The 24,360-nt window shown below is 38.2% G+C and overlaps 1 protein-coding gene across 3 annotated transcripts; it reads left to right on the top strand.

The window, feature by feature from the left end:
• The first annotated feature begins 73 nt into the window (after window positions 1-73).
• HAT1 (histone acetyltransferase 1) lies at window positions 74-21,958 on the top strand. Of its 3 annotated transcripts, none has more exons than XM_062604766.1 (11): window positions 74-174; window positions 2,947-3,018; window positions 5,812-5,887; window positions 7,791-7,911; window positions 13,202-13,381; window positions 13,605-13,726; window positions 14,227-14,331; window positions 14,671-14,777; window positions 18,466-18,617; window positions 19,498-19,614; window positions 21,658-21,958. In XM_062604766.1, exons 2-11 carry the CDS (start codon window positions 2,958-2,960, stop codon window positions 21,823-21,825), a joined length of 1,209 nt encoding a protein of 402 aa, XP_062460750.1. In that variant the 5' UTR covers window positions 74-174; window positions 2,947-2,957; the 3' UTR covers window positions 21,826-21,958. The 3 variants fall into 3 exon arrangements, with proteins under 3 accessions (XP_062460750.1, XP_062460749.1, XP_062460751.1); XM_062604765.1 differs by lacking the exon at window positions 74-174 and adding an exon at window positions 1,094-1,212; XM_062604767.1 differs by lacking the exons at window positions 74-174; window positions 21,658-21,958 and adding exons at window positions 1,094-1,212; window positions 19,761-19,889.
• Window positions 21,959-24,360: the final 2,402 nt, after the last annotated feature.

Genomic DNA, 24,360 nt, shown 5'->3' with positions numbered 1-24,360 from the left:
CGATGACTCACATTTCTAAGTTTAAAACAACTAATTTTCTGTAGAAAGCAGTACTTTTTTTTTTTTGGCACAGGTCAACAAAAACTGCCTGAAGGTAACTCGGAGTTCACATACTACATATGTGCCAATGGGCCAGCTGACAGCAGAAAGGTTTGCTATCAATCTGCTTATTTGGTAAGTATTTTACCACTAAACCAGCTTGTTCAACAAGTCCATGTGTATACTAGCTGCAGAGTAACAGTGTTCACCAGAAAACAGACCTTAAAATAAAACAGCAGAAATCTCCATGGTCCTTGTAGCAGCAGCTGCCAATAATGGTTCAGCACTGGGCTTTTCTTTTTATTGATGGTAAAGCTCCATCTTCCTTCTGTAGCTGGCACTAGTGGGGCTGTACTTCGAATGATGTGTTTAGTTCTGGGGCCCTCCCTACAAGACAGACACTGAGGTATGAAGTGGGTCCAGAGAAGAGCAACACAGCTGGTGAAGGGCCTTGAGCACAAGTCTGATGAGGAACGGCTGAGGGAACTGGGGTTGTTTAGTCTGGAGAAAAGGAGGCTCAGATGAAACCTTATTGCCCTCTGCCACCTGAAAGGAGGTTGTAGTGAGGTGGGTGGCAGACTCTTCCCAAATAACAAGTGATTAGGACAAGAGATAATGGCCTCAAGCTGCACCAGGAGAGGTTTATATTGCATATTAGGAAAAATTTCTTCACAGAAAAGGTTGTCAGGCATTGGAACAGGCTGCCTAAAATGCTTTGAATCACCAGCCCTGGAGATATTTAAAAGGTATATATATGTCACATTTGGGGACGTGGTTTAGTGGTGGACTTGGCAGCCCTGTGGTAACAGCTGGGCTTGATGATCTTAAAGGTTGTTTCCAACTCAGCTGATTCCATGATCGTTCCCGTTCGCTGAAGCGTAACTGTCGCGTTAACCCGGAAGTTCGTTTGTGAAGGAGTGCATAAGCACGGAACACTTGCGCATGCGCGCCGCAAGACCGAGCCAGCCCAGCGCGGTTCTCACAGGCTCCCGCCCGGTGGGGGCTGGGCATGCGCGGGGGCTGCATGTCTCATATAGCGCCGCTTCTCTCTGTGTTTCGGCGGTCGGAAACGGAAGTGTGTGCGTGTGCGCTCATTTCCGGTGAGTGGGCGCGCGGGTTCATTCGTTCTGTCCGGGTGACTCGGCTGTCGCCGCCGCTCTTGGGAAATGGCGGGTAAGTCCCGGGGTCTGTCCTGCTCCCAGGTCTCGGCTGACTACTTGTTCTCTACAGCTGACATATGCCGCCCCGGCACTCTGATCGCGGGGGGCGTTGTGGCTTGGCTGCTTGAGGCAACGCGTCTGGGAGCTGCGGCCGCCTCTCCTGGGGGGGGAATGGAGCACTGGGATGGCCAGCACTGGTGTCCCCTCTCTGACTCATGCGGGCGCTGGCAGGGCCTTGGTGTCGTCCGCAAATGCAAGCTCTGTGACCGGGATATGGGGCAAGAAATCGGACCGCGAGCTCGGGGCGGCCGTGGCCGGAGCAGCGGAGGAGGGTGGGTGACTGGGGAATCCGGTGTCTGATGGAGCATGCAGCTGACTTTCCGTCCCTCTGTTGTCATGGACATGCGGGGAAGGCAGCCTCTGGCCCAGGTCCCTACATTTAGTAGTGGTAAACCAGAGTATATTTCCACGCCTACTTGTTTAGTAGGGGTGAGAAGGGAATCAAAAACACAAACTTGTTTTTACTTAAAGTTTAATACCAGAAGTTAGAGGAATGGGACTTCTGTAATGAAGGGGAGCTTTGTAAAGCACTTGAAAAATACCGTGAATGAGTCAAACATGTTGTCTGTGCTGGATAATGCTTTGAAAAAGAGACTAGGTGCAATTTATTTGTTGTTTCCTTCCACATCCGCTCTGGAAGAGAAGTGTTAACTAGGTAATTGCTGGTGGTATACATGCCATTGTAGTTCATGAACGCCTGTTTATGAAAAAGTCTTGAAAAGCCCTGAAAACTTGCTATTTAACATGTTCTTTAAAAGAAATATCTGTTAGACTGAATTGTTAATTTTTACTTGCAGCTTTCGGATATGTTTTGGTGGTAATAACTTAGAACATTTATGTATTTTTAACGTAATGCCTCTGTGTTGTGCTCTTAAGCCCAGCCTGTAACTCAGCACCATGCAGCTGCTTGCTCACTCCCCCCCTTTTTCCTCCTTCCACTGGGCAGGATGGGGAGGAGGATGGAAAGAATGTAAGCCCCACAGGTTAAGAAGAGTCCAATAACTAAAGTATAATGTAAACCTACCACTGCTACCACTAATAATAATAAGGGAAATAACAAGGGGGAAGAATACAGTTGCTCACCACCTGCTGACCAATACCCAGCCTGACCCGAGTGGCAATCTGGACCTTCCAGGTGATTCCTCCCAGTTTACATACTGGGCATGATGTGCTGTGGTATGGAATACCCCTTTGGCTAGTTTGGGTAAGATGTCCTGTCTCTGCGTTGTCCCAGCTTCTTGTGCCCCTCCTCACTGGCAGAGCATGAGAGACTGAAAAGTCCTTGATCAGGGTAAGCATTACATAACACATCAATGTTTTGGTTGTTGCTATCAGCATTGTTCTCAGACTAAAGCCAAAACATAACATTGTATCAGCTACTAGGAGGAAAAAAATAACTGTTATAGCTGAACCCAGGACACCTTCATTCTCAGAAATGAAAAAGAGAGATACTTGTGGTCTGGTTTCTAGGTCCAGAAAAAGTTACATAAATCTATATTCCCTTTACACATTGTAGCATATTATAGCCTTTTTAAACCTACTTGTTCAGAATTTTTGATGTGGTTTTTTTTCTGGTTTTGAGAACCTTTTTCTAAATATGTTCTTTAATAATAGTGACACATAGATTGTACACCTTTTGACTCTTTACATAAAATGTTTTTGGTTTGGTTGTGGGGTTTTTTTTCAGGACTTACTGCTATGGAGAAGAAGCTGGCTGAGTACAAGTGTAACACAAATGAAGCAATTCAGCTGAAACTAGGTAATGTCACTTTTTAAATACTGTGCTTTTGATGCTGGAATATTTTAGTACCTTCTTAAGAAACTTATACTTAAATCCACCCAGGTTTTATTTAATAATTACTAGTGTAAACATACAAGTACAAGAATAGAAATATATAACGTAGTTTTGCTGAGCCTACTACATCTATAGTACAGCTATATTATAGTTATGGTCAAGCTGTAGAAATTCAGTCATGTCTCTGTGTAGTAACGTCATCAGCAATTTATTTGCATGTCAGGAGAGTGTGTCGGAATTATATCTTGTTTTATTTTATTGAAGTATTCATTATCTTTTAGTTTCTCTTTTATTCTCTAATCCATATGCTGTGATACAGTCCTAACTATGTATCTTCATGGTGACCATAGCAACAATTTTTCTTTAGGGTTACAGATACCTAACTATGTATTTTTTAACATATTTCCCTTTCTTCTTTGTTTGAGTTGGGTAATAAAACCAAAAGCGAGGGTAAAGATTCAAAAGCATTGGGTTAGGGTTTTTGCTCCCCTTCCACTCTTCTGGATTATACAAGACCTTTTTAATGACAGTTGCTTAAAATCTGGGAAAAAAAGAGTCAGCCATTCAAGAACTGTTTATGGTTCTCTACAACTAATTTATTTCCTGGGGCACCCAGAATACAGGTAGAATTAATGAACTCTTGGTGAACTTGCTTATATCTCAAACTTATGTGCAGCAGTAATAACTTGAAGAATAAGGTGTATCTTAACTAATTGCTAATCTTTCCAGCCCTTTAGCCATTTGTTCTCTTGAGCAATATAAATATCTTAATTCATTAAGAAAATAAAAGTCATGAATGTGTTAAGCACTTTTCAGAGCTACGACTAACAGTCTGTTCCATATAGTTAAGTATCATTTTAATACACAATCACCTTTGGCTTATGAGCCAAAATGTCGTTATAACAAAAATACTTACATTTTTAAACCACTTGTAATTATGAAGTATTCCTCTTAAACATTATTGCAAATAATGGCTTTATGACTAGATCTAATGTTTTTTTCTCATCCACCTTTATATAACAAAAGGAAAGAAAGATAATGACATCTGAGTGAATTTTGTTTAGAAATGCAAGAAGCTATTTATATCAGGTTTCAGAGAGACTGTTAGACCTTTTCTAATTAAGGTACCCATTACCCTATTCTGCTAATATTTTTAGCTTCCTTTTTGTTTCAGAGAGTGTACGTGTTCCCTATGAAAGTTCTATTAAGATAAAGTATGAGAATCTACAAATTTATACCGTTAAAAAATACGTGTGTCTGTGTATATATATATATAAAACCATACTTCCCACATACCTATAAGAGCAGTCATAAACTGTCTTCTTCAGAGTCCTAATTTCTTCCATGGTGAAAGTTCAGAATGGATTGGAGCGGGGGTGTTTGGTGGGAGTGGGTGGTTTTGTTTGGCTGGGGTTTATGGTGGTCATTGTGCATTTTGTTTGGGGTTTTTTATTCTTATTGCTGCAACTTTGTCTCAAATCTGTTAATCTCTGAATTAAACCTGAGAAGACAGGAGCAACTGCTCTCTTAATTTTGAGAGGGCCGAACTTTTATCTTGTTACTAGGGTACTCCTTATTTGCATTTTTCTCTTAAGGATAACTCGTTTCTAATATTACCAGAAATAACTTTTCTTCATCAACAATTTTACTGGAGTAGACCAGCAATGAAGCTGTAGTTCAATGTTCCACATGCTTTAAAAAAAAAAAACAAACAAAAACTTTTAATGGCAGTGTTAACTCCTACAATTACACATGCTTGTGTTAATGCAGTATTAACTGCATTAAGAATATGTAACTGTTGTCTTGAGTTGTTTGTGCCTTGTAAGTGTGGCTGAGCTATAATTTTGATGACTAACTTAAGAGTTATATCCCTTCCAATTGTAGGTAGCTTTTAACTAACTGCAAATACACAGAAGATGTTTGTGAATCACATTTTTCAGTCTTCTAAAGTTTTTCTTAGAAGAAGCCTAGTTTAATCTCTAATTTCTTCTGGTAATCATAAATAATGTATTTTGTGATGGAAGCACATCTGTTGCAACTGCTGTGGAGCATCTGCTGTAACTCCATAAACATGAATAAAAAGTTTGCTTGGTAAGTTATTGAGGTTGAGTAGATGGCATTATAGTGAATATTTTTACATTACCAGGGAAAAACCCAACCTTGTTTAATACTAGGCTTTGGAAAAAAAGTAGAGTTGGGAATAAATAAGTCACTAATTATTTTGATAATAGTGGTACAAGTACCAATGTAGTATGGGTGCAGCTGGTTTGTATGTATCCATACTGATTCTCCAAAACTTGGACATGGATATAAATGCAAATAAACATTTCTTTCCTTCATGATTCTGTGAAAATCCTCTGTAGTGATATCTTCTCATCTGCATGTAGAAGAATGGCAGAATGCAAAGGCAATGTTGACTGTGTGGTTTACCTAGCTTGCTGTGGACAGTGTCCTCAGTGTTCAAGATGATGTTAAAGACAGTAAGGTTAAGCAGATTATATATGAAATGTATGCATGTATACATCTGTGTCAATTTCTCAGTTTTAGTCTGCTTAATGATCAAATAACATGCATCCAAATTACACAAGGTGTCTTTATCTCATTTGTTTGCCAGCCTAGCATAGATAGGTTTGGAATTGAAATTGACTGTAGTGGAAGAATGCATGAACATCTAGCAGGGCATCTGTGGATAAATAAACTGAAAGTGATGACTTGGTCATGCTCTTCTTTCTTTTCCTTGTTTTTTTTAACCCTTAGTTCGCTTTCCTGAGGAGTTGGAGGATGACAACACAACGTTTAATCCAGAGTATAGCCATCAAGTGTTTGGAGATGAGTAAGTTAAAGTATCCAGAGTCAAAATAATAGATCTAGAAGGGGAAAGTTGCTTCAAAATTGTTAGAAAAAAGGAAATCCAACCATATGAAGCTGTTTTAAATAACATGGCAATACTTCAGTTTTACAACTGTATAGTTAAACAGCATCTTAGGTGCCTATCTTGTAAGGCTTGAGGCTGTAGTCATTTTACATGCTATTTTTAAGGTATATTAGCAGGCAATGAAATAACTGATTTTTGCAGTCAGAATTACTCAAGTGGTATTGTGTTCATGACATGTTTCGATGTTTAAGGAAGAATTACCAGGTCTTACTAACAACTTTCACAGTACTGTGTACCAAAAAAACCCCAATATCTAGCAACAGTATATCCATTTATTTTTTTACTATTACATGGTATTTTTGATGAATAAAACACAGGATTAAATATTAGCTAGCAACATGAATTTAAGTTGTTCTAGGTCATTGAATGCTAAATGTATTGAATTTGGGGTTTTACTTTCTTCAGTATGTACACTTATAAGCAGTTAAACGTGCATGGGATAGAGAAACTGTAGAATTGTTGAGGTTGGAAAAGACTGTTAAGATCATAGAGTCCAGCTGTTCACGTAGCATTGCCAAGTCCACCACTAAACTATGTCCTCAAGTGTCATATCTACATGTCTTCTAAATACTTTCAGGGATGGTGACTCCACCGCTTCTCTGGGCAGCCTGTTCCAATGCCCAACAACCCGTTCTGTGGAAAAAAAAATTCCCAATATGCAATTTAAATCTTCCCTGGCACAACTTGAAGCCATTTCCTTTCATCCTATCACTTGCTACTTGGGAGAGGAGACTAGCACCCAGCTTGCTACAACCTCCTTTCAGGCAGTTGTAGACAGTGATAAAGTCTCCCCTGACCCTGCTTTTCTCTAGGCCAAACACCCCCAGTTCCCTCAGCCACTCCTTGTAAGACTTCTGCTCTAGACCCTTCACCGGTTTTGTTGCTCTTTGAACCAACTCCAGCATCTCAGTGTCTGTTCTGTGGTGAGGGGCACAGAACTCAACACAGTATTTGAGGTGTGGCCTTGCCAGTGCTGAGTGCAGGGGGATGCTCAGTGCTATAGTCCAGCTGGCCACACTATTTCTGATATAGGCCATGATGCTGTTGGCCTTCTTGGGCACCTGGACACAAGCTGGCTCATATTCAGCTGCAGTGTTCAACAACCCCAGGTCCTTTCCTGACAGGCAGCTTTGCAGCCACTCCTCCCCAAGCCTGTAGCATTGCATGGAGTTGTGACACAAGTGCAGGACCTGGCACTGAGCCTTTTGCATTTATTCAGTTCTAATTGGATTAGATAACTATATAGAAACTGTCCACAAAACCCACATTCATTGCTATGACTGTTTATCTGTGTGTAGATATATATAGTATAAATGGCACTGCAAACTAAGTTTTGATAAACTATATTTGTTAAATAATGTAAATAAATGATAATGAGTTTAAGATACTGAAAAAAGTAAATGGAGTATTCCGAGTATTCTTTCTTTAACTGTCACGGTAAGGGCACAGATACCGCCTTACTGAGTTTAGGAACATGTTCTGTTTCTCCACTAGAGGAGCAAAATAACTAGTAGAAATAGTATAAGGTATTATCGCTGTTTAAGTAGTGCACATCCAGTTTCTTAGAATAGTTAGGGTTGGAAAGCACCTTAAGATCATCTAGTTCCAACCCCCCGCCATGGGCAGGGACACCTCTCACTAAACCACACCACCTAGTTTGATTCCTTTTTTCCTATTAGGAAACTTAGTATATCTCACTAGGAAAGACAAGATAAACTTCAAAGTGTATTAAATGAAAGCTCTGTGATGTGAATAGTTTGCTCTGTATAGAGTTCCTGATTGTTCTTTTCTCCTTCCTCAGTGAAGTTGCATTTGGTTACAAGGGACTGAAGATCCTCTTGTACTATATTGCTGGTAACCTGTCAACGCTCTTCCGCATCGAGTATACATCTAAAGTTAATGAAAAGTTTGACTGTGTGGAGGTAAAGAAAGAACCAGACCTGCACTTAAAATAATATTGATAAGGTTTAGTGGGAATATGGGAAAGAATTCTAGGTTTAGCAATTGCCCACTCAAAAGTGATTTACATTGCAAGTAAACAAAAGTTTCCTTTGTTGCTAAGCTGAACAAAATCTTTGAACTTCATCTATACCTTTTCCCGTTGTTCTTTCTTTGACTACAGAATCATCAAAATTGTGTCAATCAGTGCAGTGAGACATGAGGTGCTAATACCAAAGCCAGTTCCACAAAAAAAATCCACAACTTAGCAAATCTGTATTTTCATGTTAACTGTTTCCAGGAGGACTAGCATTGCTGTGTTTTATATGTGGTCTCCAGTGCATTAAGAAAACTTGGTATCGTCTGACTTTTACTTAGTTATAATGAAGGAAAAACTGAGTTGTTTTCTTTCCAAAAGAGCTATTGGTATGGTTGTTGATTGAATTCTCATAATACTCTATAGTGTGAAATGTCTATATATTTGCACAGACTTGAAGCTACTCTGCCTGAGAGTAGCATTTTTTAAATAAAAAAAAAAAAACACCTAAACAGTAAACATATTTATAACTTCAAGCTGTATTTTAAGTTCCTAATTTCAAATCCCCTGGAGTTCATGTAAGTATTTTCAAGGAAAGGCCTGTTGTAAAGGGAAAAAAAAAGAAAAAGAATTACATTGTTAAATGAATTTTAAAGATTTCCACTTCTTTTTTCTGAAGTTCCATTAGGATACACATAGTTCATCAGGCTAAGTGCCTGGACAAGCCTGAAATACTTTCAAGGCTAGGGCAGCATATTTTAGGAGAGGAAGGTCATGCTCTTCAGTCTTTAGAAGGTTTTTAGAAATTGGGAAGAAAGGAAAGCCTGTTGGCAAAATAGTAATTGTATTAAAACTAAACAGTCCGACCTTTCGCCAGTGTAATTTCTAGGTAAATAAGGTCTGCCTTGCCCTAAGCACACGGTGCAATCTTTTTGATCACTCGGAATCTTTACTTCTTTTAAGCCTTGGTTCCTATGCTGAATTATTCCTCTAATTGTTTAAGACATTGAGATGGAGGATCTTTTTGAGCAAGGCTTCTATATGCTTCCCAGAGTATTTACAGGCTTCAGCTGAATTGGAAGGATGCAGTTGCACACCCTGTGCTTCCCTTAGTATTAATACTGTAATCCGAATAGGCTGTTCATATAGTTGTATCTAAACCTAAGGAGGAGAAAAGCTAGTGGTCGTCAATCTTGTTCTGCATTTGTAATTTACCGTTAATTTAACCACCTTAAGATACTAATGCCTTTACAGAGATTGAAACAAGATGTCATTACAGCAGGTTGTTAATTTAAATGCATATTAACATCTACTATTCTGAGTTAGCTGTTAGGTTGCAGATCTCGGCTCCTTTAATTGTTATACTAAGATTCAGACTATCCACTGTTCATGGCAGGTAATCTTTGTGCTATGAATAGATGGTGTTTAGGAAAGGACAACAGTTTCTGCCTGTAACATAACTGGTTAAAAGGGAAAAATTAGTTTTAATGCTCTGCAAAGTTGTTCATAGATTAGGGTTTGGTATCTAAATACCTGCACAAGCCTGTTCAACAGCAGGTGGTTTTATTCTGTGACTGTGAGTTTGGTTCCATTATTGTTAAAGCGGCTGATACAGTCTCTGCCAGGGACTGACAAAAATATTTGTTCCAGTATCACTGTTCCTTCTTCCTCCAAGATCTTTTCAAACATTAGGTGAAAGATAAGATCCTGAAATGTCAAGAGCCAAAACTCCAGTCATATTTATGCATCTTAATATCATCTTAAAGATGGGTCTAAGCCATGTTAATGGGGAAGGCTCAGCCAAGTATGATCATGCTTTGAACAGAAGTTGTCACTTCATTTAATGAAAATAAAATTTATCCCTTGGTTGGAGTCCATTCTTTCAAATATCTGAAGAGAGGCTGCCTTCTTCTAGTGTAAGTATTAATAGCATTGACCTCCAAATTGCTTGCTGCTTTGAGATTTGCAGCTGTTCAAGCATCTTCCTTTTCATCTGCATTTTATGACAGGGTGGGGGAAGGTCTTTCACTAACCTCTGAAACAGTCTTTGCTATAGATGCATTTGCAGCTGGTCTGGTACATTTGCTTTACATAAAAATTAATGAAAGTGTGTCTCATCTGGCTTTTTTTTTTCTTGGTTTGTTTTTTGGTTTATTTTTTGTGGTTGGGGGGGTGTTGGATTATTTTTTTTGTGTGTAATATTTCTGATCACTCCATTGCTCCCTCCCTGGAATTAATACGTATAATTGTTAGAGAAATTCAACTTTTAAATATATTTCTATAGTTATTTTAAATTAAGTTACTTTGAAACAGCATCTATATGGTATACAAGTGTCCTAACTGTTAGTACAAGAAAACTCTGTATATTAAAATTATCCAGAGTCAAATGCAGTGTACAAAGAGCCACTGCCCCTGTAAGTAGTCCTCCTACAAATCAAATTTAGTTACAAGCCTATGCCACATTCCCAATCATTACCTCACAAGATTCTGATTATGAAGGTAAATACATTACAATACTTCCATGAGCAACTTCCAAGAGTCAACAACTCTTGACTGGATTCATTTGGGTTTTTGCATGCTTCATTGTAAGTGGCTTTGCCTATGTTTAACACTTCTGCAGTAGTCAATTGGATTGTTTTACTGAACAGAAACTTGTCATCATATGCATCCATGCCAGTTAGCAAGATATGAGTGCCTTGCTCCAATAAAAGAAATTAACCTCTCACCAATATCAAATAACTACAGAAGAGAAGGGCAGCAAACAAATCTTGGTCACTCCTTAGATTATGAGCACCTTGGAGAGAAGCGTTTGGGAAGTGCCTACTAAGTAATGGATGTTTCTATTAAAAAGTATAGGTGTTAATGAAATAAATTACTTGTATGATGTTGATATCGCAAGATTCCAGTATTCCAGGGCTTACTAACTGAAAATTGGATCACTTAAACTTATGTTACCATTAAAACTGAGGATTCTGAGATTTCCTCTGTAAGAAAGGAAAATCTTGTTAACCCTAAAAGTAACTGAAGAACATGGAGTCTTACATAATTTAAGAAACTATTTCAAGGGGTTGAGAAATCTTAGGAGGCAGTGGGTGAAAATACGTTGTCATATAGAGCTATGAAGTATTATCTACTGCTTTATCTGCTAAGCCTCTGTTCTCATGATTCAGTTCTTTCTATTTTATGGGAAACAGGACTTTTTGTGATGGCAGCCAGTTATGGATCAGTTATCTTGCATGCTTTCAGCAGGTGAAAGTTTGGCTTCCTTGTTATCACTAACTAAGAAACTATGAATGTAAGGAGAGCAGCTTTATGTAATACTCCATACTGCATACTCACCCATTTTTAGATATCTTCTACGTGGTCTGAGTTATTGAACTGATGCTTGGAAATATTAATTCTAGTTTATTTTTACGTGCCTTTTTCAGGTATATAAAATGAAAGTCAGTACAGATTTTTAGTTGCAGTTTCCAACAGCTTTATCAGCAGATCAGACTAAAGATCTGTGTAAACAATGCACTTGGACAGTTTAAAAAAGAAAAAAAAGGCATTTCTAAAATGCAGTCCATAAAAATATTTTTGTGTACTTCATTGGTTCTGAGAAAGGTGGTTTTGTGTAATGCAGCTAAATCACTAAGTGTAAAGAATATTGGAACCTTTCCTATTCTTCTTAAAACAGTATAAATACATTGCCTTTGTTTGGAGAATGGAATGAATGTAAAGATTGTACACATTTTAACTGGGCTCTTACACTAAGTATTGTAGAGCTATATTTTAACTGCTTAATAGCTCTTCCTACAAATATAAATATAAATGTTGGTAGTACCAAACCATTAAGAATAAAACTTGTTTGTGCTGAACTACATCCATCTTTCTCTATACTAAAAATGTAACTGAATGCTAAAGTGCTATTCATTTGCAGGTGCATTGCTTCTACTTAAGGGACTATGGTTGAAAGGACAGGAATTAGTAGCATGTTGTATTAGCCTTTTGTAGTGTATTTTGTTCTAAGCATCTTAATTTCCCTGTTTTGAATGCTAAGTAGCAAGGGTCTTGGTTTTGAACTAATACCCATCATGCATGTAAACGGTGTGAAAGAGCTGCTTAGTAAGTTAACACAAAGTGTTCTTGTGTCAGTCCTTGTGGAAATAGATACAATACAAACATTACAGCTGAACTCATGGCAAACTCCATTAAGTAAAAACCTGGATTCATTGTCCAGAGGAAAGTTTGAATTGAATGTAAGCTCATTTTGTTGAATGTAATGTCAGGCTTTTAGGAGTTGTATTGAGGAGTAGGGTTTTGTTAAGTTGAGACCAATTCATTAAGTTTTATTGCCTGGTGAGAAGCAGTAATACGTTATTGTGAAACTTCATCAAATATTCATGGTTAAAAAGAAGTAGTAAATGTATTCAATCAAGTGGTCTTTTTGGGGTCTGAAAAGGATTATGAAGTCTGCTCAGCTGATAGTCTTTAACTTTCACTTTGGTTAACTGAGAGAAAGTAATTTTAATTTCTGAATTTAATTTTGATGTCAGAATGTTTTGTCTTCCTGGTAGGTCAGACTTGCTGACAGTATCCTTAAGTATATTTTTATTATTTTATGTAAAATTTTGTTTCCAAAATATTCTTTGATTAGAATGTGGGATGTTGTCTTCTGAGTTTGTAGTGTGTTTTGCAGCTGATCCTATAGGCAGGCATTTCAAGCAGGGAGTCATAAGAATGAATGAGTGTGCTACCTGTCACTTTTCTGTCTGGGAGCTACCACTTTTGGTCTTTGTCTCTTTTCATCCACTTAGTTCTGCACCACCTAATACCTCTTGTCTTATGCTTGTTTGGGAGCCTGAGTTCCACATGGCTGTGTAGTGTAGTCTTGGAGAATTGCTGTCTAGAAAGGCTCAGCTTCTGAGCATGCTGCATTTTCAGAATAGCTATTGACACTTAGGTCTACTTGGACAAATGTAACTCTAAACATACAATTGTGCATGAACTTGTGCTGTAACTACAAGCTTTTTGATGCTTATAGTGGCTGGATTGTGACATTTCTGGATCTTATCAGGGCAATGAACAACAGGAATGTCTTGCTTCATCATTTCCTGGTTTTCCCTCCTTTTTTTTTTTTAATTACTGTTAGCCCATAGCATCTCTCTTACAGTAATTTCTTAACAGCGCAATAGTGACACCAGTGCTGTCTTTTTCTAATCTTCCACTGATCTTCCGCCTTTTATAATTTCCAGGCAGATGATGTTGAAAGTAAAATTAGAGAAATCATTCCTCCTGGCTTTTGCACAAACACGGATGACTTTGTGTCTCTGCTGGAGAAGGAGGTGAACTTCAAGCCCTTTGGAACTCTGCTACACACATATTCTGTCCATAATGAGGAAGCTGGTGACGATATAACCTATCAGATATACAAGGTATAAAAAATAATTTAAACTTCTTCTGCTGAACAACTAAAGTATTATTTTGCAGATATATACTTTCAGTAATGCTTCAATTATGATATATAATCATTTATTTTACCAGTTAATTAATATTTATAACCATACTTTTTTTTGAGAATTTAATTAGGGTTTGTATGCATTTTTCCTCTTACATCTGTGATAGGTTTCACCTGACTTCTTCTGGCTTTTTCCCTAGGCTGACATGACATGTCCAGGCTTTCGAGAATATCATGAAAGGCTTCAGACGTTCTTGATGTGGTTTATTGAAACTGCTAGCTTTATTGATGTAGATGATGAAAGATGGAACTACTTTCTAGTGTAAGTACAGTTCTAAAGCAACAGTGGACCTTATTACCTCCACAAAGCCTGCATTTTAATTGTGGCTGGCCAATTATTGGAGCAGTATAATGATATTTTTCCCAGGAAAGAAAAACCATTGTTTATGAGGCTTGAGTTTTCCTCCATTATGCTTTGGCAAAGCTTTAGAATAGAGCTGAATTAAATGCTGTTGTCCGTTAGAGCCTTGAATGTAGGCTTAAACAGTAAAATGAGCTTTGCCTGTGTTTTCTTTTACTTGCCACCTATTCATCTTTATAATAGGCAAGTGCACTGAAGTGCTGTAAAGAGGCCTGATTTATCCAAGTTGCTGCACACCAATTAAGTGAATTGTACATTCAGAACATAGCAGGTGTACCCATTGGGCCCTCACAGAGTAGCTTGCTGACACTGAAAATTCAGTTGGAGAATGGAAAAGAAAATGGACACTGCATGGGAGCGCGACTGTAATTGACCTGCTTGGCTTTCTGTTTTATCTGCAGATTTGAGAAGTATAATAAGGATGGAGCTACGCTCTTTGCGACCGTAGGCTACATGACAGTCTATAATTACTATGTGTACCCAGACAAAACCCGGCCACGTGTAAGGTAATTGGCGGCGTAACTCGTGCCTTGCCTTTTATTTCAGAAGAGGGAACTGCTGAAGTTCCCAATACTTGTTTATAATGGTGTTGATTTGTTTAAAAAAATCCCCATTATTAGCTGGCTATGTACTGATTTATTTCATTGTTCCCTCCTCGAAGCGGATGGAATCTTGAACAAGTTTTGCATATTTAGCGATTTTAAGACTCCATTAAAAATTATGTTTTAACATGCAGATTGCTACATGTACTTTAAAATGAAATACTGTTTTTGTTTTTAAGCGTTTACATTATAATGTTTGAAAATGCATGCATTTAAACTGAAAATACATTCCTTTGTCTGTAGTCAGATGCTGATCTTGCCACCATTCCAAGGAGAAGGCCATGGTGCTCAGCTGCTTGAAACAGTTCATAGATACTATATGTCTTCTCCTACAGTACTTGATATAACAGGTTTGTGTTAAATTATTAACTCTGTTCAGTTGTTTAATAAGCAACTTGGAGCATTCTCAGCGTATTAGCCTGCAAACTAACTTTCATGTTCACTTGTCAAAATTAAATGGCCTTTTGAAGATTTAGCTTCAGTTCAGGATTAATAGAACTCTGGTTTACAGAAGAACTGTATATAATGTAGCTCCTTAAATCCTTTACATAGAGAACAGCACACCAGGAAAATTCAATCCCTAGCATGAACGGATTACCAGCTAATTAGCCATTTTATTGTGGGATACGCAGCTGAGTTTGCCAAGAGATCAAGCTTTGTCAAATTCCTTGTTCTAGTTACTCCTATTAGCAAAACCTGACTTGTGGGGGTGGGGCAACACACCAAACTAAAATTGCATATTAATATTAGTGCGTGAGTCAAAATTTTACAGATGGTAAAAACCTAGAGAGTTTCTGCTCCAGGAACATGTGTTGCTGCCTCAAGGCACCCACGATATTAGAGGTGTATGCACAAATACCTGAAAAAAAAAGTTATTAAGGAAATGGCGCTGGGGAAAAAAATTGTATGTGCATAAAAAAAGATAGAATGTAAAAAATGGCTGCAAAAGTGACATCTTTGCTGTGGTTTTAAGCCCAGTATAGGAGGAAATGCAGTTCAAAGACAACTTGACCGTTCAGTTCTAGGTACTGTCTCCGACCTCATCTTAGAAGTAACTCGCTCATTCTAATTCAAAGACAGTAGAACTCTAGCTTCCATAATGCATTGCTGCAGGATAATCCTAACCTAAGGTAATTTATCTCATCGTTTTGGTTCAGTTCATAGGAACCTAAAGAAGCATAACTTTTATGCAACAGGAAATCATGTGCATCATGCATTTACTTTTTTTTCTTTTTCTTTTAATAGTATGAATCTTTGTAAGCTTTTATAGCTGAGCATAAACAGTCTTAATAGGGTAATGCATAAATCGTATGATATGTTCATGGTTTAGTGTCTTAAACACAGGGTTGTAGCACACAGTAAGTGTGCACTCAAATAAGTTTTTCTTAATGGAATGAAGCAAAGGAGATCTTGCAGTGTTCTACATAGCACTCGAGTTATGGAAATTAAGGTTTTAACAAAATTATTTATTTTCCTTTTAGGTGGAAAAATCAGGGTGGACAACCATGGTCAGGATATTTAGTTATGTAGCAGCTAAACTTGTGAAGTAAAAACTTTAACTTTTCTGAAAAGCAGAAATGAAAATTGGCTTAACTTCTTTGAAAGACCTAATGCTTTAAAAAAAATAGTTTGGAGTTTCACATTTACAACAGATATTTTGTTCTGCTTATAGTTTGTCATTCTAACTGACACAAGTGAAATGTATACTGGTAATGCATACTGTACAGAATCATCATTATAGAATCCCAGAATGGTTTGGGTTCGAAAGGACCTTAAAGATCATTTAGTTCCAACCCCCTGCTATGGGTAGGACACCTTCTACTAGAGCAGGTTGCTCAAAGCCCTGTCCAACCTGGCCTTGAACATTTCCAGTGATGGGGGAGTCACAGCTTCCCTGGACAGCCTGTTTAAGTGTCTCACAAATCCCATAGTGAAGAACTTCTTCACTGCATCTAACCTCAATCTATTAAATTTCAGCTTAAAGCCATTCCCCCTTGTTCTATCCCTACATGCCCTTGTAAAAAGTCCCACTCCAGCTTTTTTGTGAGCCCCCTTTAGGTACTAGAAGGCTGCTGTCAGGTCTCCCATGAGCCTCCTCCAGGCTGAGCAAGCCCAGCTCTCAGCCTGTTTTCATTGGAGAGGTGCTCCAGCCCTCTTAGCATTTTTGTGTCCCTCCTCTGGACCTGCTCCAACATGTCCACATCCTTCTTATGTTGGAAGCCCCAGAGCTGAACACAGTACTCCTAGTAGGGTCTCACCAGAGTAGAGGGGGAGAATCCGCTTCCTCAACTGTTGGTTATGCTTCTTGATGCAGCCTGCTGTATGGTTGGCTTTCTGGGCTGCTGGTTCACGTTGAGCTTCTCGTCAGGGCTATTCTCAATCTTTTCTCCACACAGCCTGTATTTGCGCTTGGAATTGCCCCAATCCAGGTGCAGGACCTTGTACTTGGCCTTGTTGAACTTCATTAAGTTTACACTGGCCCACTTCTCAAGCCTGTCCAGGTCTGTCTGGATAGCAGAAACTGAAACTGCCTCTTCTTTCTTAATGGAATTAATTAGCTTTAGTACAGCTTCTCCAATCTCTTTCACAGAGTAAGTGCTGTAAGACTTGCCATACAAGATTAGGCTACTTCTGCACAAAACATTAACAGATAAAATTATCATAAACTCTCTCCAATCCAAAAAATAAATTGCCAGTTGTGCATTGCTGCATATACACACCAATAACTTCTATCCCAGTCCTTCTTGGTAACTTACTAGCTTTTGATTATCCTTAAACTGCAAATTTCAACTATTTACAGTGGTCCTCAAAATTAAAGAAAAACACATCTGGGACATAAACTGTTTAGCAATAAATTCTATAATGCTAGTCCATGGAAAAATGAGTGTTGGGGGCAGTGTGACCCTGCTACTTATAGTAAGCCTGTCTATTAAGTAAGGAAGAAATACAGTCACAAAATTGTAAGCATTTTTCTTCTGTATAGTTCATGAGTGGGAACAAAGTTGCATGTGGGACCATGTTGATGTTCACTGAAGTCAGTTCTCAACTTCGGTGTTTTTTTTCTAAAACAACGGTTTTGATAGTTATTCTACCATTTTAAGCTAAATGGAGGTAACTCAAAATTGTTATCAGCTTTTGCCTAGGTTCTCCTAGCCTTTTAGTTTTGGACAAGCTTGTGCTTTGGGTCCCTTTATAACTCATGGTTAATACATGCTTTCAGCTAGTTTAGTTGTATATGGTAGGATAGTTTCACCAGTTATTCCACATAATCAGTTTGTATTCTTGTAGTTCTACCACTGTCAAATATAGACTAGATGGAACATACAAGGAAAAGGATTTAAGCATAAAGTAGTTTTCCCAAGGAATTAAATTGGATTAAATATATATGTCAGTCTCTTAGAAATGCATATCTAATACTGTACAGTACTGCATACACAAAATATTGGAAGCTTTTCTTTCTGCAAGCTCTTTAACATCTACTGACAAACATCTAAAACTTTGATAGAATCATACAAGCATAGAATAGTTAGGGTCGGAAAGGACCTTAAGATCATCAAGTGCCAACCCCCCTGCCATAGGCAGGGACACCTCACACTAAACCATATCACCCAAGGCCTCATCCAACCTGGTCTTGAGCACTGCCAGGGATGGAGCATTCACAACCTCCCTGGGCAACCCATTCCAGTGCCTCACCACCCTAACAGGAAAGAATTTACTCCTTATATCCTATCTAAACTTCCCCTGCTTAAGTTTTAACCCGTTACCCCTTGTCCTATCGCTACAGTCCCTAATGAAGAGTCCCTCCCTAGCATCCCTATAGGCCCCATTCAGATACTGGAAGGCTGCTATGAGGTCTCCACGCAGCCTTCTCTTCTCCAGGCTGAACAGCCCCAACTAGCAGTACTTACAATTAAGCACAGTTGTTTATATACTGATGAATGTTGTATCATCCTTTGTTTTCCGTAGTTCTTTGTAATTACATACCAGAGATGAGGAAATAAATAATACTGATATTAGCTACTTTTTGTTTGTTTCTAGCTGAAGATCCATCTGAAAACTATGTGAAGCTAAGAGACTTTGTTCTTGTAAAGCTCTGTAAAGATTTGCTTTGCTTTTCCCCGGGAAGGTTAATGCAAGGTTTCAGTCAAGAAATGGTGGTGGAAGCACAAGAGAAACTGAAAATAAATAAGGTATCAAATCAGAAACATTTTAGTTGGACATATTTGTATCAAATTAGTAGAGTAATAATTTAAACATAGAGGGGAGATTTGGGATTTACATATTACCACCAGCTTGTATAAGGAAACTACATTTGCAGCCTTCTCTATCTGATACCTTAAACCTGAAAGGATAAGTAAGTCAGGTCTGGATTTTTCTGGCAGTATCCAGACATGTGCTAATGTAACAAATAAACCACCTTATTTTTGTTCCATTGCTCACCAAAAGGAAACTTGGCCTTGAATTGTTTTCATATAGATGCAACAGTAGTAATAAAGTAGCAATGTGATTTTATTTTTCCCAGATGTGATACTAGCTGATCCTCCTTCCAAAAGTGCTTCAGTTTTTCCATTTGCTCATTTTTCATTGTCTTTCCTAGTAAACAGAAAACTTGTAAATACTGTTGTTTCATTCTCATTTAGAACTCCAGAGGCCTTGTAAAGGGCTTTACTAAAATTAGAGGAGTAGGTACTGTTTAGTAAAATGTTGCTTAATATCAAATGTTGCTCTGCTTCCAGGCCTTCAGTTCTTTGAAGTAGTTTTGGACTCTGGCTTCTGGATTTTATGCTGCTCATTTACAGCAAATCCTTGAAGCACTTCTACTGCTGGTACAGCAGTTTGGGATCAGACACTGGCTGCATAGAATAAAAACTGTTTAGAAGGAAAAAAGATGGTTTATTCATTTAACCCACCAGATAGGAGGTTGGGTTTGACAGAGACTTTGTCCATGCCTCTGACTGTCTTCCCTAAGCTGAGGAACTACTCTAATATTTCAGTATTTCTTCACTTTTGAGTTCTGTTGTGTGACCTCTTTATTCAGACATGGTTTTTATTCTCATTTCTGTTCATTAGCAACACACAAGACGAGTTTATGAAATCCTCCGATTGCGTGCAACAGATATGGGTGATGCAGAACAATCCAGAAGCTATCGGTTGGACGTTAAAAGAAGACTGATTGGCCCCTATAAGGTGTATATGACTTAAGTATCATTTACTACTTATTTCAAGGCTAATTATACTTGATTTTACTCTCATTTCCATAAATGTAGCTTATGCCAATTATGTTGCCAATCAACTACTATTAGTTATGCAGTGTTCAATTGACATGTATACAGATGCAGAGAACATTCCTACATACCAGTGCTGAAGATCCTGGGTTTGGCTCCTGACTGTATCCTGCCCAATTCCAGCAGGAAATTGTTACTAAGCTTATGTTGTCTAGCTACAAGTAGCATTATGTCCAGGTAGGCCAAAGGGGAAGAAATGTCCATTTCTTGAAAAGGTTAAAAATATCTTAAACAGACAGGCGAATATTTGGAGAGGTAAATGCTGTGCAGTTTACACTGCAGATTAGGTATAGTTTAGGTTCGTGTTCTACTTGTTAGCTAGCTCTTAACAAAACAACTTGCTAGAAGTAATTGAGCTATGTCAACAAAGAACTGTGTGCATATAAAATATAAAATAATTTCAGCAGTAAAGTTCAGGCAAGTACTAAATTTAGTGCAAAGTAATTTCCTTAGTTCCTATTAAGTATGTGTCTTGGGTTCTGCAATATAGTTGGTCCATGTTGCATAAACTGACTCTTTGAGATACAGATTTAAAAAAAAATATCCCAGTTGCTAATGACCTTGGTGTTTGCATTAAAGAGTCAAAGGGCCATAAATAAGTCTAGGTTTATTGCTATAACTAGCATGTTAGCTACTCTGTTCAATTAAGTACTTGCTTAGCAAACCAAAACCCTGTTGGGAAAGTTTCATGTTTTGTGAAACTGAGAAGTACCTTGGTTAGCTTGCAAGCCTTCCTAAAGCAGCATTTACCCTGTTATACCAGTATAGCAAAACTTTGTACGCATGTTGGACTTACAAAGGCTGTTAGCAGAAATGAGAACCCAGCACTGTATTAAATACTTGCATGATAAGGAGTAATGCAATGTCATGCTGAGTGGCAGGACCTAAATCAGACCTCCTTTTCTGAACTGAACTTTGCCTCCCTGTGAGAGATTATAAATTTTTTTTCTGATCCTGATCATTTACAGTTTACTGTGGTCTCTACTCCTTCCTCCTGACCTTCAGCTGATGCTTGATATCTTAGAAAGAAAACAAATTTTCCTTTGGGAGATAAGTCTAAAATTACATAGAGTACAGTGGGGCTTTGATTTTTTTGAAACTGATGGTAGAAATAGAATCCTTGGGGAAATTCTGTTGTTTTAGTGAACTCTGTGATTCCATAGGCATCCAAAGATGTATTGGTAAATTGCCAGGCATACATAATGCTTGCTTGCTTTTTTTTGTTTTTTGTTTTTATATAATGAGATGTTGAATGACATTCTGCTTTTATGAAGTGAGAGAAGACTGAAGAATAGACAGTAACTAAGGAACTAAGCAGTTCAGTAATAGGTATCAGCTGTATAAAAACACATCTGGGGAAAGGAAATCCAAAAGTAGTCTGAGGTGTTTTTAAGGAACAGGTAAAAATACCACATGTGACACAGCAAGCGGTTCTTATTGCTGTACAAATACAATTATGCTTGTAAATTTTATTGCATTTCAAGGCTTCTACTGCCAATCCTTCTAACTTTTGAAGAATTTGTAGCAATTCATTATGTTTTTTGTGTTGAGGAAGCTTAAAATTAATTTTTGATGGTCAGTTATGGGGAAATTATTTAGCCAAACAGCAACATAATAGGACATCTGTGTGATTAATGTCAGCATAGAACTAAGTATCCTGGTTCTTGCCACAGTCTGGTTTTTCATGCCATACATCTTCAGCAGTAGAAGTCTAATATGACCTAATCTGTTTGGTTAAGGAAAAACTTAAAAACTGTTTTTCACTTCATAATACAGAAACTGAGGATTTAACTGAATTGATGTCCCAATCAGACACTCATACTGTGTTACTTAGGATTAAGGACATTGTAAAGAACTAGATATACTGAAATTGAATTAATGTATTTAAGTGATATACCTGATGATCCTTGATTGTGTTCAAACTGCTATTTGTTTGCTTGCTTAGAAAAAGCAGAGAGAACTTGCCAAGATGAGAAGGTGTCTAAGACCAGAAGAGCTGACGAATCAGTTGAACCAAATAGACCTAAACATGCAACATGAACAGTTAGAAGAGAGCTTCCAACAACTTGTTTCAGATTACCGAAGAGTCCTAGAACGACTTGCACAAGCATGAGGATCCTGCCTGTATAGGAAACATGCAAATTCCTACACAGTGTTGTAAAGCACATCCTTAATTGCCACTTAACTGCAAAAAACATCTCATGTGACGTTTTAATCACATTAAAGGTGACTTGTGTTTCTGTGCATTTTGAATATTTTCTATTTTTGTGTTGTAGATTTTTAAATGTTGTACTTTAGTTTTGGGGGCACTTATTGCTGAAATAAACCATGTAGATTCGCAGATAATAGTATCACTTCAATTGTATAAATTGTTTTAGTTAGACTTCTCCTTTGCCTCAAGGCTTCATAGATGCCTGAACAGCAAGTTAATACATAAATCTAAGCAATAGAAATACTGTACCTTTCAGACTTATCCTAACTTGATCCTCCTTAGGTTGTTCTACTTGGATCCTGTTGTACTTGTGCACTCTCCGGTTTACTGTCGTAAGAGCTGGTTACAAGACTGGTTCTCTTGTAAGCCTGTGTTCCTGAGTACAGGCTTTTAGCCTTTCTTAAAGGAGGATCCTGTTCCCATTTGCTATCAGACCCATTCTGCTCAAGCCTCTAAAGGGCCTGGAGCACATTCTTTTTCAAATCCCTAAGTTTTCGGTTCATGATTTCAGGACAGTACATTGCAGTTTGGGAAACAGGCAAGACTTTGTAAGGACTCCAAAAGCACTTCTAGTAGTGCAAGACATTACAAATCTGTAGGAAGCAAATGCCGTTATATAGCTTCTTGACTGTTCTGCTATCCATGACTTCTCAGACTTCAGGTTAGTTCTTAAATAGCCCTCTCTTCTCTCTCAGATGAATAAATTATCTTTTCTTGTAGTTCAGACTTTAGAACTGATTTGTCTTGGCCTGTAGTGAAGAGGACTTAATCTGAATAAGTATCACTGAAATCTATTAACAGTTTCATGGTCCTAGTAGGATTCAGGTCCAGTTTTCAAAACTTTATAGATTGACAGTTCACTACTACCTCTGGTATGTTGTGGGGGAAAAGGGTAATGTTTTCAAATATTTCAAACCCGTAGCTCCTTTTTCTATTAAATTCTCTTCAGAAATTTTAATTCTGGCTAGGGTATCTTCTCTGTATCATATGTCACTCATTCTGTAGTATCCAGATCTATTATAGTCAATACAATTTTTAGAAGACCTGTCCTGATTGTAGCAGTAAGCCTGAAGGCAAGTTGTAGGATTTGGGGGAATAGGGTGGTGTTTGTGTTTGGTTGGTTTTGGTTTCTTATTAACTTGTTCTGGTGTTAGTGATAAGCCAGAAGAGGGAAAGCAGAACTGAAGAGCTGTGCTTAAATTTTGTTTCTGCACAGAGTCCAGGATGCCTTTTGTGCTTCAAGGGAAGTCTATGCTAACACTGCTTGAATTTTTGCCACTCAAAGCTTAAATCTTTTAAGGAACTGAAAGACTGACAAGAAAAAAATGGTGCCTAATGGGCTGTTTGCCCACTTAGAGGTTGATCATTGTTCCCCTCTTCAAAAGTTGGTTTTTTTTTTTGGGGGGGGGGGGCCGGGGCCCATAAAAAGGTAGAAGAGTCTGGCATATCTGTTCATTTATCCCTAATGTAGGAAGGGAAAGGAGGCCTGTCTCATATCACTCCAGGGTGATAAAGTTCTTGCGAAAGGGCTGAGAAATTGTAGGATTGATGCTAGAGTTGTGAAGGTTGCCATATTTAGTTGATGGTGTGGGATGAATACAAAAGAAACAACAGAGTCAGAAGGCCAAAATTGTTTTCTTTAAATAGTGAAACCTTATCACACAGTGATTAGGGCAGATTAATCTTTTCATAACCTATCAGATTATTTTTTTTCCTTTCTATGTTGATGCTGCCAAAAGAGGAGAGCTAGTGCCTCCCCTTTAGTGGTGAAGGTACAGTCTTAGACTGAGCATGGTTTTTCATTCCAGTATGGTCTGGGAATGTTCTAAGCTGTTGGTATGTGCCGGTGGACAGCAAAACGTGTGACCTGGTTTACAGGAGCTATTTTGTTACTAGTTCTTGGCACCAAAGATACAAATAAACAGCTTCTTGGAGATCTGAAAACTTTGAATCCTGCATTTCTGCAGCAGATTACAGCTTCTGCAGCACTGCTGCCAGGAGAGACTCTCTAATCCATTGCAGTTAATTAAGCCAATTTTCTGATACAACCCTCATTGGCAAATTAAACTAGCCATGCAGCCTTTGCCTGAAGTGATCAAAGTTGTCTGGACTATCCTTACCACTGACAAAGAGAAAGAAGCAATAATCTGATGTATAACAGCTAGAAAACAGTGATAGTGCTACTGACACTTCTGCTGCTTGGGGATCATTTGCCCTAGTTCAGCAAGCTTCTGGGGTGAGTTTGAGCTAACATTTTACAGTCTAAGCATTAGTGGCAGAGTTGACCACTTGGTTGACTCTTGGGTTTTGGTGGGTGCTACTAGACAAAGCTCTAGCTTTTCTTACTTGTCAGTCTGGATATTTTGTTCCATGGTTTTCAACAGGATAATAAACTTCACCTACAAGTGAGCTGCAGGATTCTTGTCTCTGAAGTAC

The sequence above is a fragment of the Pezoporus occidentalis genome, unplaced genomic scaffold (assembly GCF_034315485.1).
Source record: "Pezoporus occidentalis ecotype Australia unplaced genomic scaffold, CSIRO_AGI_Poc_V1 ctg88, whole genome shotgun sequence".
Classification (NCBI taxonomy): domain Eukaryota; kingdom Metazoa; phylum Chordata; class Aves; order Psittaciformes; family Psittacidae; genus Pezoporus; species Pezoporus occidentalis.
The sequence above is the reverse complement of the archived record's forward strand: the minus strand, read 5'-3'. Positions and strand labels throughout refer to the sequence as shown.